This window comes from Henckelia pumila, chromosome 3 (assembly GCF_033568475.1).
Source record: "Henckelia pumila isolate YLH828 chromosome 3, ASM3356847v2, whole genome shotgun sequence".
Taxonomy (NCBI): Eukaryota; Viridiplantae; Streptophyta; class Magnoliopsida; order Lamiales; family Gesneriaceae; genus Henckelia; species Henckelia pumila.
The window spans coordinates 46,754,260-46,767,724 of NC_133122.1; the positions used below are offsets into that span (position 1 = coordinate 46,754,260).

Sequence of the window (13,465 nt, forward strand, 5' to 3'; positions counted from 1 at the left end):
CCAAGGGCTTATATATGCCTTGGGCTTAAGATGGGTGCCGGGGCCTGGTACCTCCCGGGCTTATATAATGCCAAGGGCTTATATATGCCTTGGGCTTATGATGGGTGCCGGGGCCTGGAACCTCCCGGGCTTATATAATGTCAAGGGCTTATATATGCCTTGGGCTTAAGATGGGTGTCGGGGCCTGGTACCTCCCGGGCTTATATAATGCCAAGGGCTTATATATGCCTTGGGCTTAAGATAGGTGCCGGGGCCTGGTACCTCCCGAGCTTATATAATGCCAAGGGCTTATATATGTCTTGGGCTTAAGATGGGTGTCGGGGCCTGGTACCTCCCGGGCTTATATAATGCCAAGGGCTTATATATGCCTTGGACTTAAGATGGGTGCCGGTGTCTGGAACCTCCCGGGCTTATATAATGTCAAGGGCTTATATATGCATTGGGCTTAAGATGGGTGCCGGGGCCTAGTACCTCCCGGGCTTATATAATGCAAAAAGCTTATATATGTCTTGGGCTTAAGATGGGTGCCGGGGCCTGGTACCTCCCGGGCTTATATAATGCCAAGGGCTTATATATGCCTTGGGCTTAAGATGGGTACCGGGGCCTGGAACCTCCCGGACTTATATAATGCCAAGGGCTTCTATATGCCTTGAGCTTAAGATGGGTGCCGGAGCCTGGTACCTCCTGGGCTTATATAATGCCAAGGGCTTATGATGGGTGCCGGGGCCTGGAACCTCCCGGGCTTATATAATGCCAAGGGCTTATATATGCCTTGGGCTTATGATGGGTGCCGGGGCCTGGAACCTCCCGGGCTTATATAATGCCAAGGGCTTATATATGCCTTGGGCTTAAGATGGGTGTCGGGGCCTGGTACCTCCCGGGCTTATATAATGCCAAGGGCTTATATATGCCTTGGGCTTAAGATGGGTGCCGGGGCCTGGTACCTCCCGGGCTTATATAATGCCAAGGGTTTATATATGCCTTGGGCTTATGATAGGTGCCGGGGCCTGGAACCTCCCGGGCTTATATAATGCCAAGGGATTATATATGCCTTGGGCTTAAGATGGGTGCCGGGGCCTGGTACCTCCCGGATTTTTGCCGACTTGTAATTCAGTGGCAAGGGTTCCTCTATCACCTCCTGTGAAAAAGGGCAACCCGGAATTTTGATAGGGCAAGCCATTTTGGAACCCCCCTCCTCCAACTTCTGTACCTTCCTCCTGAGTTCATGCAACTCATCCGCCATGGACGGCTTTATTGAGTGCATCCAAGAGCTTTCTTCTTCTTCTCCTTTTCGAACCTGGGCAGTAGGGTTTGGATTACCCTGATTCCCTTCTTCCTCCACTGTTATGTCCTTTGATTGTGGCTGCTTTGCAGCTATCAACGACTTCCGTACCACATCTTGGACATATGATTCGAACTGCTCCACGGGAATGGTAATATTCCATCCTGGCTGGTGTTCTCCAGGTGATGTTTGATCATGAGAAGCCATATCTACGTCTATAAAACAAGCTTTCCCACAGACGATGCCAATGATGATGGTTTTGTAAAACCAGGGCCCGGGCTATCACGGTAGTGAAGTGGGCCTGACGTGGTGACCGGGCTAATGGAGGTAATATATGAGCTGTCCTTCCTTAATCAAGATAATCTGCACACCAAGGAAGGGAATAAAAAGCACGTTAGTGGGGCATCGGAGGGGTTTCCGGCGGGGCCACTCCGATGCTTAAGTTAGACTTAGAAATAGAGTGGGCTTTTTAGAGAAATGAGTATAGTGCTTTGAAAGTTTAGATGAACATACCTCTACAAATATTTGTGACCAGGTATTTATAGGCCTTGGAGTGAGAGTGTCACTCCGCAGTTCCAGGGTAGTGGCCACGATCTGGATCGTGGGTGCGGTAGTTGCCCACGTTTGCCTGTCACGTACGATGAATCCGGAAAGCTCGGGTTTATGATAATCGTGGGGATCATGCCCCTAAAATACGGGCCTTATCTAAGTCCTGCAGACCTGGTTTCCCGGGCTCCTGAGGCTCCTGGCCTGCCTTAATACGGCCCTGCCACTACGGGGCATTCGTGGCCCTGCCCCCTGGCTTACTGGGGCATCATGTGTATTTAATTATTTTGTTAAAAATTTTAAAAAAAATCAAATATTTCGGGTCTAACCTGAACCCCAAAAATCAACCTTAATCCAATAGTAACTGATCAACTTGGGTCGTGTTCAATTTTGGCACCCCTAAAATTTCACAATAAATAATTAAATTAATAATAATAATATTTTCGTTAAGAGTTTTTTTTGAAAAATATAAACAATTGTAGGTTGAAAATATCTTTTTGACATATTTTTTTGAGCAAAACAAAAAATTGTAGGTTGAAAAAAAAAATTTAAAAAAATTTGAAATTTTTTCCTAATTTAATAGGGCGTGTACACCTCCATACAAGAGTCTATGTACATATAAAATTATCCATTAATTTTTCATTGCTAGAGGTTGTGCATCAAAATCATAATAAAAGAAAAAAAAAGATTCGTCACATTCTAATTTTTTGCAGCTAATAGTAATAAGTTGTTCAATTTTTTTTATTCTCCAAATTTACTAAATAATTATAATTATATTATATATAATAAATTTCTGTTAAATTTCATAATATATTTTCAAAATACTTTATTTTTTTTTCTTTTTTGATAAACAATACATGATACAAAGAAAACACACATCCACTTCAAAAGTCATGGTAATCTTTCAAAATACTTTCCAATCACTGAACTAAAATGGTAAAATATTAATTACGTAATTATTTGAAATAATAATAATAAATCTTCAAATAAATAAATTAAAAATATAAAATTTGCCCATTTAATTATGTGTACGTTAGGAGTTGTGTCTTTAATCAATCGGACTCAGATCTCTCTTCTTTATTCTCTCGTCTCCAGTGCCGATACCTTCCTTAATTCAATCTCCGCCGCGGCAACCGCCTTTCCGCCGCAGTGAATCGGCTCAATTATCGGGCTGACAGATCACTTACCCGCTTAGAAATGAGCAACGGCGAGCTCCTCCAAATCGAACCACTCGAACTTCAATTCCCTTGTAATTAACGATTATTTCCCGCTCAGTGTGTTTCTTCTGTATGATTTTTTTCGTTTTTCTTGTAAGTTCTAGGGGAATGTTTGATTTTGGGGTCAGTGGGGGAGGGGGTTGATTTGATTCTGTTGTTTTAGATCTGTGCGTTAGATTTTTTCCCCTTTTTTGCTAACCTTGATGTCGTTGATTAATATTTGTATTTTTCCTTTTTTTGATTTGTAACAGTCGAATTGAAGAAGCAGATCTCATGTTCCTTGCAGTTATCGAATAAATCCGATAATCATGTTGCCTTTAAGGTATAAGATTTGTGTGTTCAATTGTGTATAGTGTGTTCGTAATACGCCGTTATAGGAAATGGAAATGTAGTAGGCATAATTTGTCTCCGGTGGAGGATATCTATGATTTTTATCCTTCATGTTTTGTCCTGTTGTTTGTTTGGATATTCAGGTTAAGACCACAAATCCAAAGAAGTATTGCGTGAGGCCTAATACTGGAACGGTGGTGCCTCATTCTTCTTGTGATGTTATAGGTCTCCCTCGCTCACTCATTTATTTGAATTAAATTAAATTAAACTTTGTTCGTGTGTAATTCTTTTATTTATTAGTTTTACTAACTTTTGGATTTGGACGCGGAGAAAGTGAAAATAAGACAACATTTTAATTCAGTTGTGTGAATGAGAAATTAATGTTGGTTAGAGTATTACTTCAATGATTGTTTTTCCATTCAGTTACTATGCAAGCCCAGAAGGAGGCTCCCCCGGATCTCGTGTGCAGGGACAAATTTCTCCTCCAATGTGTAGTCGTGAGCCCTGGAGTCACAGCAAAGGATATCACCCCGGAAATGGTAACTTTTTGACAATTTTTTGCTCTCTACATGCCTATGTTGTGGGCATTTGACCATTTGTTAATATTTCTTTCGCGTGCTTGATAGTTCAACAAAGAATCAGGGAATCAAGTTGATGAATGCAAGTTGAGGGTTTCCTATGTTCCGCCACCACAGCCACCTTCACCCGTTCGAGAGGGATCAGAGGAAGGCTCCTCACCTAGGGCATCAGTGTCGGATAATGGGACGGTGAATCAGACTCCGGAATTCAATGCTGTAAGTCTTTGATTCCTATACAGCATGTTATATATTTTCGACCACTGGAAATATTGTCATGGGTCTATTGACAGATGTTTATTAATACCTCGCAGGGGTCAAAAGCGTTTGTTCAGTCTCAGGACGGTGCTTCAGAGGTTTATACCCAACAACTTTCTGCTTTTCAGTTTTTGGTATCCTTGTCGAATAGTTGGAGTGGTTTTGCACGTAGACAAGATTATTACATTTGACAAGTGTGTTCCAATGAATTTAGCCCGCACATTTTTTAAACTATAGTATTTAGTTGTCCAGGATTTGACATTTTAATACATTTTCTTGAGGTTTTTGGCTTTTGAGAATTTCCTTTATTCAATTCATTTTTCATTGTCAAAATGGGTTTAATTTCTTTAATCTAATCGATTCAGAGGTCAGTTGTTCCTATGCTGGGTTTGAAGTCCATTTGCATTGAGAATTTTTTTATGAAAATCAATTTTTTATTTCAGAAAAGTTAGGTTGAACTTGTACTCCTCTAAAGAATGCTTTAAAAAGCTAGAAAAATATCTTTTAGAAGAAGGACCAATCTATTGTTTATTTGATTATTTATTCTCCATTCTTTAAACTATATCCAGTGTCCATTTTAATATGATTATTAAGTAAACTGTCATGCAAAGAAAAATTGATGAAGGTTATATAAAAGGTCAAGCATAGAAAGTTGAGATGAACGAGCGATGTCTTTATGCTCATTTTCTGGTTTGAATCAATCTTGATGAACCTTGAAGCAGTGCGGAGACTAGAGACTGTTAAATTTTCATTCATTTCGCCTTTCTTATTCTGGAGTGCTCATGTGACAATTGGTAGATCAATGTGATAGTAGTGAAATAATATAATGCCTGCTGTTGCTGATTAGTTTTTTTTGTTTTGAATGCAGGTCAAGTCCCTGATAAATAAACTGACGGAGGAGAAAAACTCTGCTATTCTGCAAAATAACAAGCTTCAGCAAGAACTGGTAAAGCCCTTGCCATCCTCTTTGTGATCCCTGGTATTATGCGACTCACTTGGACATTTCTGCTTAGAGTAGCAGTTTGCATGAAATTCCTCTCATGGTCTCATATTAAACAAAGCGATGAAAAGAAAATCAGGTTTCTATTTATTTTGCTTGTGTGGACTGCATTCTGTGCAACTGAAAACTACCACTCATAAAGCACGATCTAATTTAGTGGCCTTTCAATGGTCTGGTCCTGCATGTGTTTATTTATTCTGGTATGACAACATCCTCTTTCAAGATAAACTAAGTTTCATATCCCCCTCATCCCTAGAAAATCACTAATTTATTTGGATCACCTCTGACTCCGAGCACTTGCTGTCAAAATCTGAACATCAAGCACCACTAATCATTTATTGAGCTTTTTGCCAAATGCTGCCTATCCATCAATACTCTCCAATGATTGTTATCAACTCGTTAAGTAAAGTAAAACACTAAAATTTCTTCCAACTGAAGCTTGGTGAATGCTGCATAAAATCCAGCCCAATGCAAAATTCAAGCTTTGACTATTCAGCATGAAAATTTCTAAATCCCTACGGAGTCATGCATGAAAATGATTGAACATTCAGCATGTATGGATTCTTGTTTTCACATTTTCCTCTGCATAATATTACTGAAAGTACCCAGTAATGATGTACTTTGGCACATTAGATGTGAGTCATGGCTTATTGACTATTTATTTTCACAACTCTGATGTAACATAAAATAAATTTGTTGATGCGATTTGATGCATAATTTGGTAGTGTTGTACTTTGGCAATGATGTAGGTATTTTCACAACTCTGATGTACCCAGTAATGATGTACTTTGGCACATTAGATGTGAGTCTCCTGGACGTGTTATATTTGGTAGTGTTGTGATGCTCCACTCACTTTTTTCCGAAATTAAGTAGCTAGAAATTTTAATGTCTTATTGGCGGTGTACATAAAACTGTCAAGAGGTTTACAACTCTCATCATTTCTTTCTCTTGCTGGGCACTGTTTGTGTGTTTGGTTGGGTAGGAATGTTGGCAGGCAGATTTTGTAATTGGTTGATTTGAACTAGTAGTTCTAGTGGCGACGACCACTTAATGAGCTTGTGGTGAATGATGGCATGTCCCCATTTGACCACATGCTTGGAACAATGAAATTTACCCATAATTGAACTCATCCATTTATTAACTCAATTGTTTTTGCGCAGGAGCTGTTGAGACGTCAAGGTAAACGATCCAACGGCGGTATCCCTTTCATGTATGTTGCCATAGTTGGTTTGATTGGCATCCTCTTGGGGTATCTTTTGAAGAGAACCTGAGTAATGGCGCTCCAATCACCCTGTGTTTCTCGTTTAGATTATTTTCACTTGTCCGCTTGTTCACAAGTTCAGAACATTGAAGACAAATTTGTTACCAAGGAGCCTTTGTATTTTCTGCTTTCTTGTTGTAGTGACCGTAGAAAGTTCACCTAAATCGGGTTTTATTTATATTTTATTATTTTTTGGGTAATCTCTCGAAATTCATTCATTATGTGACTAAATGCTCTTCAACACGGTTTTCTTCTGTAATTTAAGAGAGTGAGATTATCAATTCATCTTGGCATACCACCTTTCTTTTTTTCATTTTTTTTCCTGATTTTTAAAATTTTCTATTTTTTTTCTGCGCCAAGGGTTTATGTTTCACCTAATAAAACATACATTCTTGTATTAATAAAATTTACTGTCATATATGATTTTTATGTTTTAAAATTAAAATGAACCCTGAAAATATTTTAAAATATAATTATTCTTTCAAGTAATTAATCGATTAATCATTTGCCAATTAGCTCTCCTAAGCTGACCATTTGACTTTACGTGGTTTTTATCACTTGAATTATACATAGAATATTCTTTTTTCTAAATAAAAAATTATATTATTGTGCACAAATGGAGACAAAGTACAAGAAGAAATAAAATATATAAATAAAAGGAAGCAATATGGATGGAGACAAGCTATTACTTTCATGTGGCATGGGGATTATCGGAAGATGTAATATGAGTATATATTTTTTCATTCTTCAAATATTGGTCTCTATGACTTTATTATAAAAAGAATAATTTTAGTGTATCAAAATTGGAAAATGCTGGAGGTACAATAAATATGGTGTACAACGATATTTACAACAATAATATCGTGACATTTCGCTATTTTATCGCGAAATTTTGTATTTAATGTATCGTGAGATTTTGATAAATTAAAATCTTGTATTGAATTTTTTGTGTTGTAAGATTTGATGTACAAATTTCGTTGTACTCGTAGCCTCACTCATCAAAATTTTGATTTTCAGAAAATACTAATTTAACAATAATATACTAAATTTGATACATATTTAATTAAAACCCAAAAATATACAGATGGTATTACTAGTATTTTTGGGAAGTGTTATTATTAGTATCTTTAAAAATAAATAATGTTTCTTTTCAAAAAAATAATAAATAATGTTTCTAAAATAAAATACAAACTGCCAAACGACACTGTTTTGAGTTTTAATCATGCTCGAATATTACTTCCATTGCAGCATTGTTTTTTATATACCCCATCCGATCCATATAGCGTACCGAGGCTCACATTACCCGAAGAGCTACCGCCGTTGCTTAACCGGACGGCCGTGAAAGGCGGCGGCGTCGATCTTGCGCAACCGGAATCATTAGTTATGTGGAGACACTCCAACTAACTCTCCCTCAGAACCAGAATTCACTCATTGAAATGATGGCTCCACGGACGCTGGAATTCGATGCGAGCAATTTAACTCCTATTTCTCTCGCCTCTCTCTGTTCCCGCTGCTCTCACGTTCACTCACGCCGCCGTCCAAATGCTTTCAACAGTCTTAATCTATCAACTCGACCAAATTTCCGGGAATTTAGATTCAGAACAGAGTTTAATTGTAGTGACTCACGAAGGGTTCTCGAAATTTCTCGCGGTTTTACGGTGAAACACAGCCGGCGGGTAATCACCGAAGTGGCTAGAGCTGAGCAGCCTGAGCAAATTGACGAGTTTGGGATAACCGATGAGGTAATATGCAAATATCACGAAAGACGAGCTTTTTATCGTAGCTTTGGTGAATTAGAGTTCCTCAGTGGTAGTATTTGGTGCACTTATTGCCTGAAGTGAAGAAAAATTGAAAGAATAATTGCTGGTTGGTTTTCCGATTGTGGCCTCCAAAATTGTGAAACACAACGCTCAGTATTTGGAAAATGTAAATAGACTAGAGTGGAAGAAAACAAAATCCGGTCTGTATTCGGTATAGCATCCGCATAACAAAGGTTTTAGCTTGCTTCCAATAAGGGAGTTCGTTTTTTAGATGGACTTGTATTAACTTCTGTCGAGCTTGAATGTAACATGAACATCGGGTCCCTGGTCTCAAACTGGTGGGAGCTAAACATTTCCGTGCACTGGAATTTCCATTATTAAATATTAATGTAGTTCCTTTTCCCACGGACGTTTTTCAAAAGTAGTATAGTTGTTGGTTGGGAATTTGTTTCTTCGATGTTGTTGAGATGAATGTTGGTTTACATGCTTATGGTAAGCATATAGATGAAATGGATTTATACGTGATAAGTGACTTCATTGATAATTGACTTGATAGTTACTTGGTTAATTATTTAAGAGTGGATCAGTTTTGGTTTGCTAAAAACCATGAAAGTTGGAATACCAAGAAAAACTTGCTGGGTACTAATAAACTAAAGTTTTATCATCATTTTATTACATGCTTGGACAATAGCCAGATAATAAAGTTTCATTTAGCTTCACTTATTGCTTTAGCAGTATGAATTCCTGTTAAAGATGTCAAGCATCGCTGTGGGTGTGTTGTAGGAAGTTAACAGAGACACTCGATCATCTTTGGAGGATTCAAATTCAGAGCTCCAAGAAAAAAGAAGCCAGTTGAGAAGAAGGGTTATTTTTGGGCTAGCCATAGGATTATCTGGTGGAGGTGTGGTGTTGGCTGGGGGATGGGTTTTCACAATAGCCATTTCTGTGGCAGTATTTGTTGCTTCTAGGGAGTACTTTGAGCTGGTAAGAAGTCATGGAATAGCTTCTGGAATGACACCTCCTCCTCGATATTTATCACGAGCTTGTTCTGTTGTCTGCTGTCTATTGCCTCTACTCACACTGTAAGTAATGTTACTTACCTTCTTGTTTTCCTGTGAAATTCATGTGATATTTCATATGTATCTCGTTTGATTTCCTCCTATTGAAACCAACTCATGGATGGAGATCACTATGTGAACTATGATTGGTTATCAATGAAGTTTCATTTTCTTTCAATAGCTCTTCCTAATTTCCTGGTGGTGTATGAGTGAGAGCAGTCAGTGCACTGGGATCATGTCACTTTGGGACCCAAATAGGGTTAGGGGGGAGGCTTCAATTACTCAAATTAGGATTATTGTTGTGCTAAGTCCTTTCTCTTGTTTTGCAGAAAAGATAAACTTATTAATAGGCACCTAACAAGTGTGTTAAATAAAAGAGACTTAACTTAAAATATTTTTTTTCTGTAATTACTAAAAAGAAGAGAAACGTATGTATACGGTCAAAGCTTACTATTTATCTGCTTATTTGAGTGTTTACCAATGTGTTAAAAATGTTACTCTATCATTAATCTCTCTTTTACGGAGACCGTATTTTCTGTTTGGTGATGAGAAGTTCAGCTTTTAACCACTCATTTTGTTGTCCTAGAATTGAATAAATCCGTCACCATTCTGGTAGGTTTTTTCACTAGTGAGTATTTGTGCCTTTCTGTTATAGATACTTGGGGAATATCGATGTTTCTGTGACATCTTCGGCGTTTGTTGTTGCTATGGCCCTCCTCCTTCAGAGGGGAATTCCTCGTTTTGCTCAACTCAGTAGTGCAATGTTTGGGCTGTTTTACTGTGGCTACCTTCCTTGTTTCTGGGTGAAGCTCCGGTGTGGTTTAGCAGCTCCTGCACTGAACACCAGTAAGTCCCTTCTCGTTTTTGAATGGAAAGTTTTTAGGGGTTTTATATCTCATGAGAAAGCAGTTTGTTTATGTTGCTGGGAGGTGGAATGCAGTTTGTCATGCCTTGTCTTCTTATTTCAGTTATTAGTTATATCAGACAATGGAGCTGGCTTAGAAGAATTTGTAGTAATCTTTTCGCGGAGCAATTATAGGATCTCGATACATTATTTTTGGATAGTCATGTTTTCAATTAATCTTTCTAATCAAGACTTGCTGCTTTTATTTGTTTTCTGTGTTATGATATCTTTTAGTTCCCTATCCTATTTAGTCTATGTGGATTATGTTTGCTGGGAAGGTGTCCATGGGTATTGATGGCTAATTTGTATGGCTTGCTTAACTTGGAATCACGTGTTGCTGAATTAGTTTGGGTAACAATGTTTCAAGTCCTCTTTCTCCGCCAAGTTTTGAAAGATAACTTTTTAAAGTATCTTTTGGATATTCATGTTTACTTTAAGATAGGTTTGAAATACTTGTATGTTTGGCAGGAGTTGGGGCATCTTGGCCACTTTTACTTGGTGGCCAAGCTCAGTGGACAGTAGGCCTTGTTGCTACGTTAATTTCAATTAGTAGTGTTATTGCAGCAGACACGTGTGCTTTCTTTGGAGGAAAGGTAATGTTTTCTGCTACTCTTTAGCATTTTCTTTCTTTGGAGCAGTAGAGAGCTGTGACATTTTTAGTTTGAACTTGCTTAGTATTTTTGGTCTGGTACAGCATTCTTAAATGGAAACGGAATTAGGGCATTTATCTTTACAAAAAAAGAAATTAGTTATTTTTAACAGTATGTCTACCACATTCATTTGAATTTTCTCATCTAAACATATATTCGAGAAGCTTGTCTCCTTTGCGCTTTTTTTTTTGCATAAGATTGTCTCCATGTTCCTTCATTTTTAATGAATGAGATGCATATTTGGTTGGCAGTTTTTGAAGTAAGAAATTGGTTCTCTCACAAGTCACAACTCAAACTCTAACCCCAGTTGGTGCATAAAATTATATCAGCATGTCTTAGGTTCGGTCAACAAAGTTCATTTGACTGTCTCTTTTCTACTTCTTTTTAATTATTAAATTAAATTCATATAAACCTATCAGAATTTGAGTGCAGGCTTTTGGTCGGACGCCACTTACTGCCATTAGTCCAAAAAAGACATGGGAGGGAGCTTTGGTAGGTCTTGGTGGTTGTATTGCAACTTCTGTATTATTGGCAAAGATTTTATGTTGGCCTAAATCTACTCTGAGGTACTCTTCTTTTGAGTGTATTTTCTGTCTGGTACTTTTGCATTCTCATCCACGATCCTGTAATTCTTTCTTTGCGGAAGTCCAGTTTCAATATTTTCAATATTTACCATCTATGATATGCGTTCATATCAAAAATAAAAATGAAAAGGTAGTGGGCACAGAAAATTCATGGAAAAGAAAAAAGAGAAGGCAGTTCCTTTTATATATCTTGCTGTTAAATTTGAGGATATAATTCTTGGAAATTCTATAATTTTGATTTATTTTGTGGATTAAATTCAGCGCGACAGCTTTTGGCATTCTGATCTTCTTTGGGTCTATTTTTGGTGACTTGACGGAGTCAATGATCAAGCGTGATGCGGGTGTCAAGGATTCAGGATCGCTCATACCTGGGCATGGTAATAACTACTCTTGATAATTATTTTGGCTTGTTTTCTTGGCTTCACCTCCGTGTTCTCAACTTGTCTACTTTTTCCTGGTTGCATGACTCAATTTCCAAGTTGTCAATGTTGTTCATTGGAGTATTGTTATATACTGTTTAGTGTCACAGAGGTGAAGCCTTACAACTAGAAATACTCCCATCCAAATTTCAGTTATATTTAAACAATTCCAGTACTTCAGCTACAGTTTTATTTGTCAAAAACACGTGGGTGGACTTCATCAGGTCCAAATGGCGACTTGGCCATCAAAATCTAATTCACAATCCATTAGTTGCTCTATTTCTTGCTCACCATCAATTTGTTCTCCACTTGCTAATGCAGTTAATGTTAACTTTGTAAGTGTAGGAAGTTATAGTTGGTAACAATGAGATGTTTTCTATTGGCACTGTTATACTAACCACTGGAGGTGGTTTGAATCTTTACCCGGGATTGGAATTAAGTGGCAACATTGGGATTGAGTTTGTTTGTTATGCTGTTAACGTTCTTTCCTAGGGTAGACATATTATTCAAGCATTTGTGCTGTGCGCGCCAAGTTTCAGTTCTTTTCACGGGTTCATCCTCAGGTGGGATTCTGGATAGATGTGACAGCTACATCTTCACAGGAGCGTTGGCTCACTCATTTGTGAAAACCTTTCTACCACTCTATGGGGTCTAATGAATTTCATGCTGCAATATGAATACGGGAACTCGGGGAAGCTGCTCCCACACAATTATTCCTAACACAGCCGGGGACATCACATCACAAGGCAGGTGCACTCCGCGTCACGGAGCTGGAACATCCGTAGTAGGAGGCGCAGAAAACCTTCGCAACACCTCCAGGTTTACTTAAGTTAGTTTTAATTTTTCTTTCCAATTGAAAAATAAATCTTGCTAGTATGGCATATACACAAGTTAGTGCATTTTCTGGAAATGATGTTATATTTATTCAATTGAGCAAGAAAATTGATCAAGTTGCTGATATGATATAAAAATTACCTTCGCCTCTTTGTGCACTGCCGCCGTGATTTGTTATTATATACCACAAAAATACAATCCATACGAAAAGACATTTGTCATTAGCTGATTTGAGATCAATTTAAAGAATTTCCTTAAATCAATTAATTATATCTGACATGAAAGCGCCAATCAAGAATTGAAACATTCGCACAAAATGCGATTTATTGTCTCTTTCTTGATTTCAATTGACCATATCCTTATGCTATTTTTAGAACCAACCAAACACAAAACCTTAAATTTGTATTTTCTACAACTTTTTTATTCCAAACCACATTCTTTTGTCAAAATCAACTAAAACCCACATGTCAGAGGCTTGTGCTTGATGAAAAGTTCCCCTTTTTTTTCTTCTTTTTTTTAAATGAAAAGTTCCCTTGATGAAAAAGTTGCGTATCATTATATTTCCCAAGGAATGGTCATCTTTCAAGAACTTGCTAAAAGGTGTTCTACTTTTTATATGGCCTCTCCAGTCTCCGCATATCTTACGTTTGGTGCTTTTAATAAGAATCTTCTTTTCCTCAAGCATTACTAAGGTGATCAAAATATGGACTCAACAATTTGGATAATTGTAAGAACATATTTTATTTTATATTAAAAAAACTAACACTTTTACATTAGCTATATAATT

General features: G+C 37.7%; 2 protein-coding genes across 2 annotated transcripts; both read left to right on the forward strand.

The window, feature by feature from the left end:
* Positions 1-2,877: 2,877 nt before the first annotated feature.
* On the forward strand, positions 2,878-6,661 carry LOC140887104 (vesicle-associated protein 1-2-like). Its single transcript, XM_073294147.1, has 8 exons — positions 2,878-3,077; positions 3,297-3,367; positions 3,519-3,600; positions 3,799-3,914; positions 4,002-4,169; positions 4,265-4,306; positions 5,077-5,154; positions 6,369-6,661. Exons 1-8 carry the CDS (start codon positions 3,026-3,028, stop codon positions 6,477-6,479), a joined length of 720 nt encoding a protein of 239 aa, XP_073150248.1. The 5' UTR covers positions 2,878-3,025; the 3' UTR covers positions 6,480-6,661.
* Positions 6,662-7,720: 1,059 nt separating this feature from the next.
* LOC140890758 (phosphatidate cytidylyltransferase 4, chloroplastic-like) lies at positions 7,721-12,855 on the forward strand. Its single transcript, XM_073298786.1, has 7 exons — positions 7,721-8,211; positions 9,013-9,311; positions 9,943-10,133; positions 10,660-10,784; positions 11,274-11,407; positions 11,687-11,802; positions 12,408-12,855. The coding sequence occupies exons 1-7, from the start codon at positions 7,906-7,908 to the stop codon at positions 12,497-12,499; spliced, it is 1,263 nt and encodes a 420-aa protein (XP_073154887.1). The 5' UTR covers positions 7,721-7,905; the 3' UTR covers positions 12,500-12,855.
* The last annotated feature ends 610 nt before the right edge of the window (positions 12,856-13,465 follow it).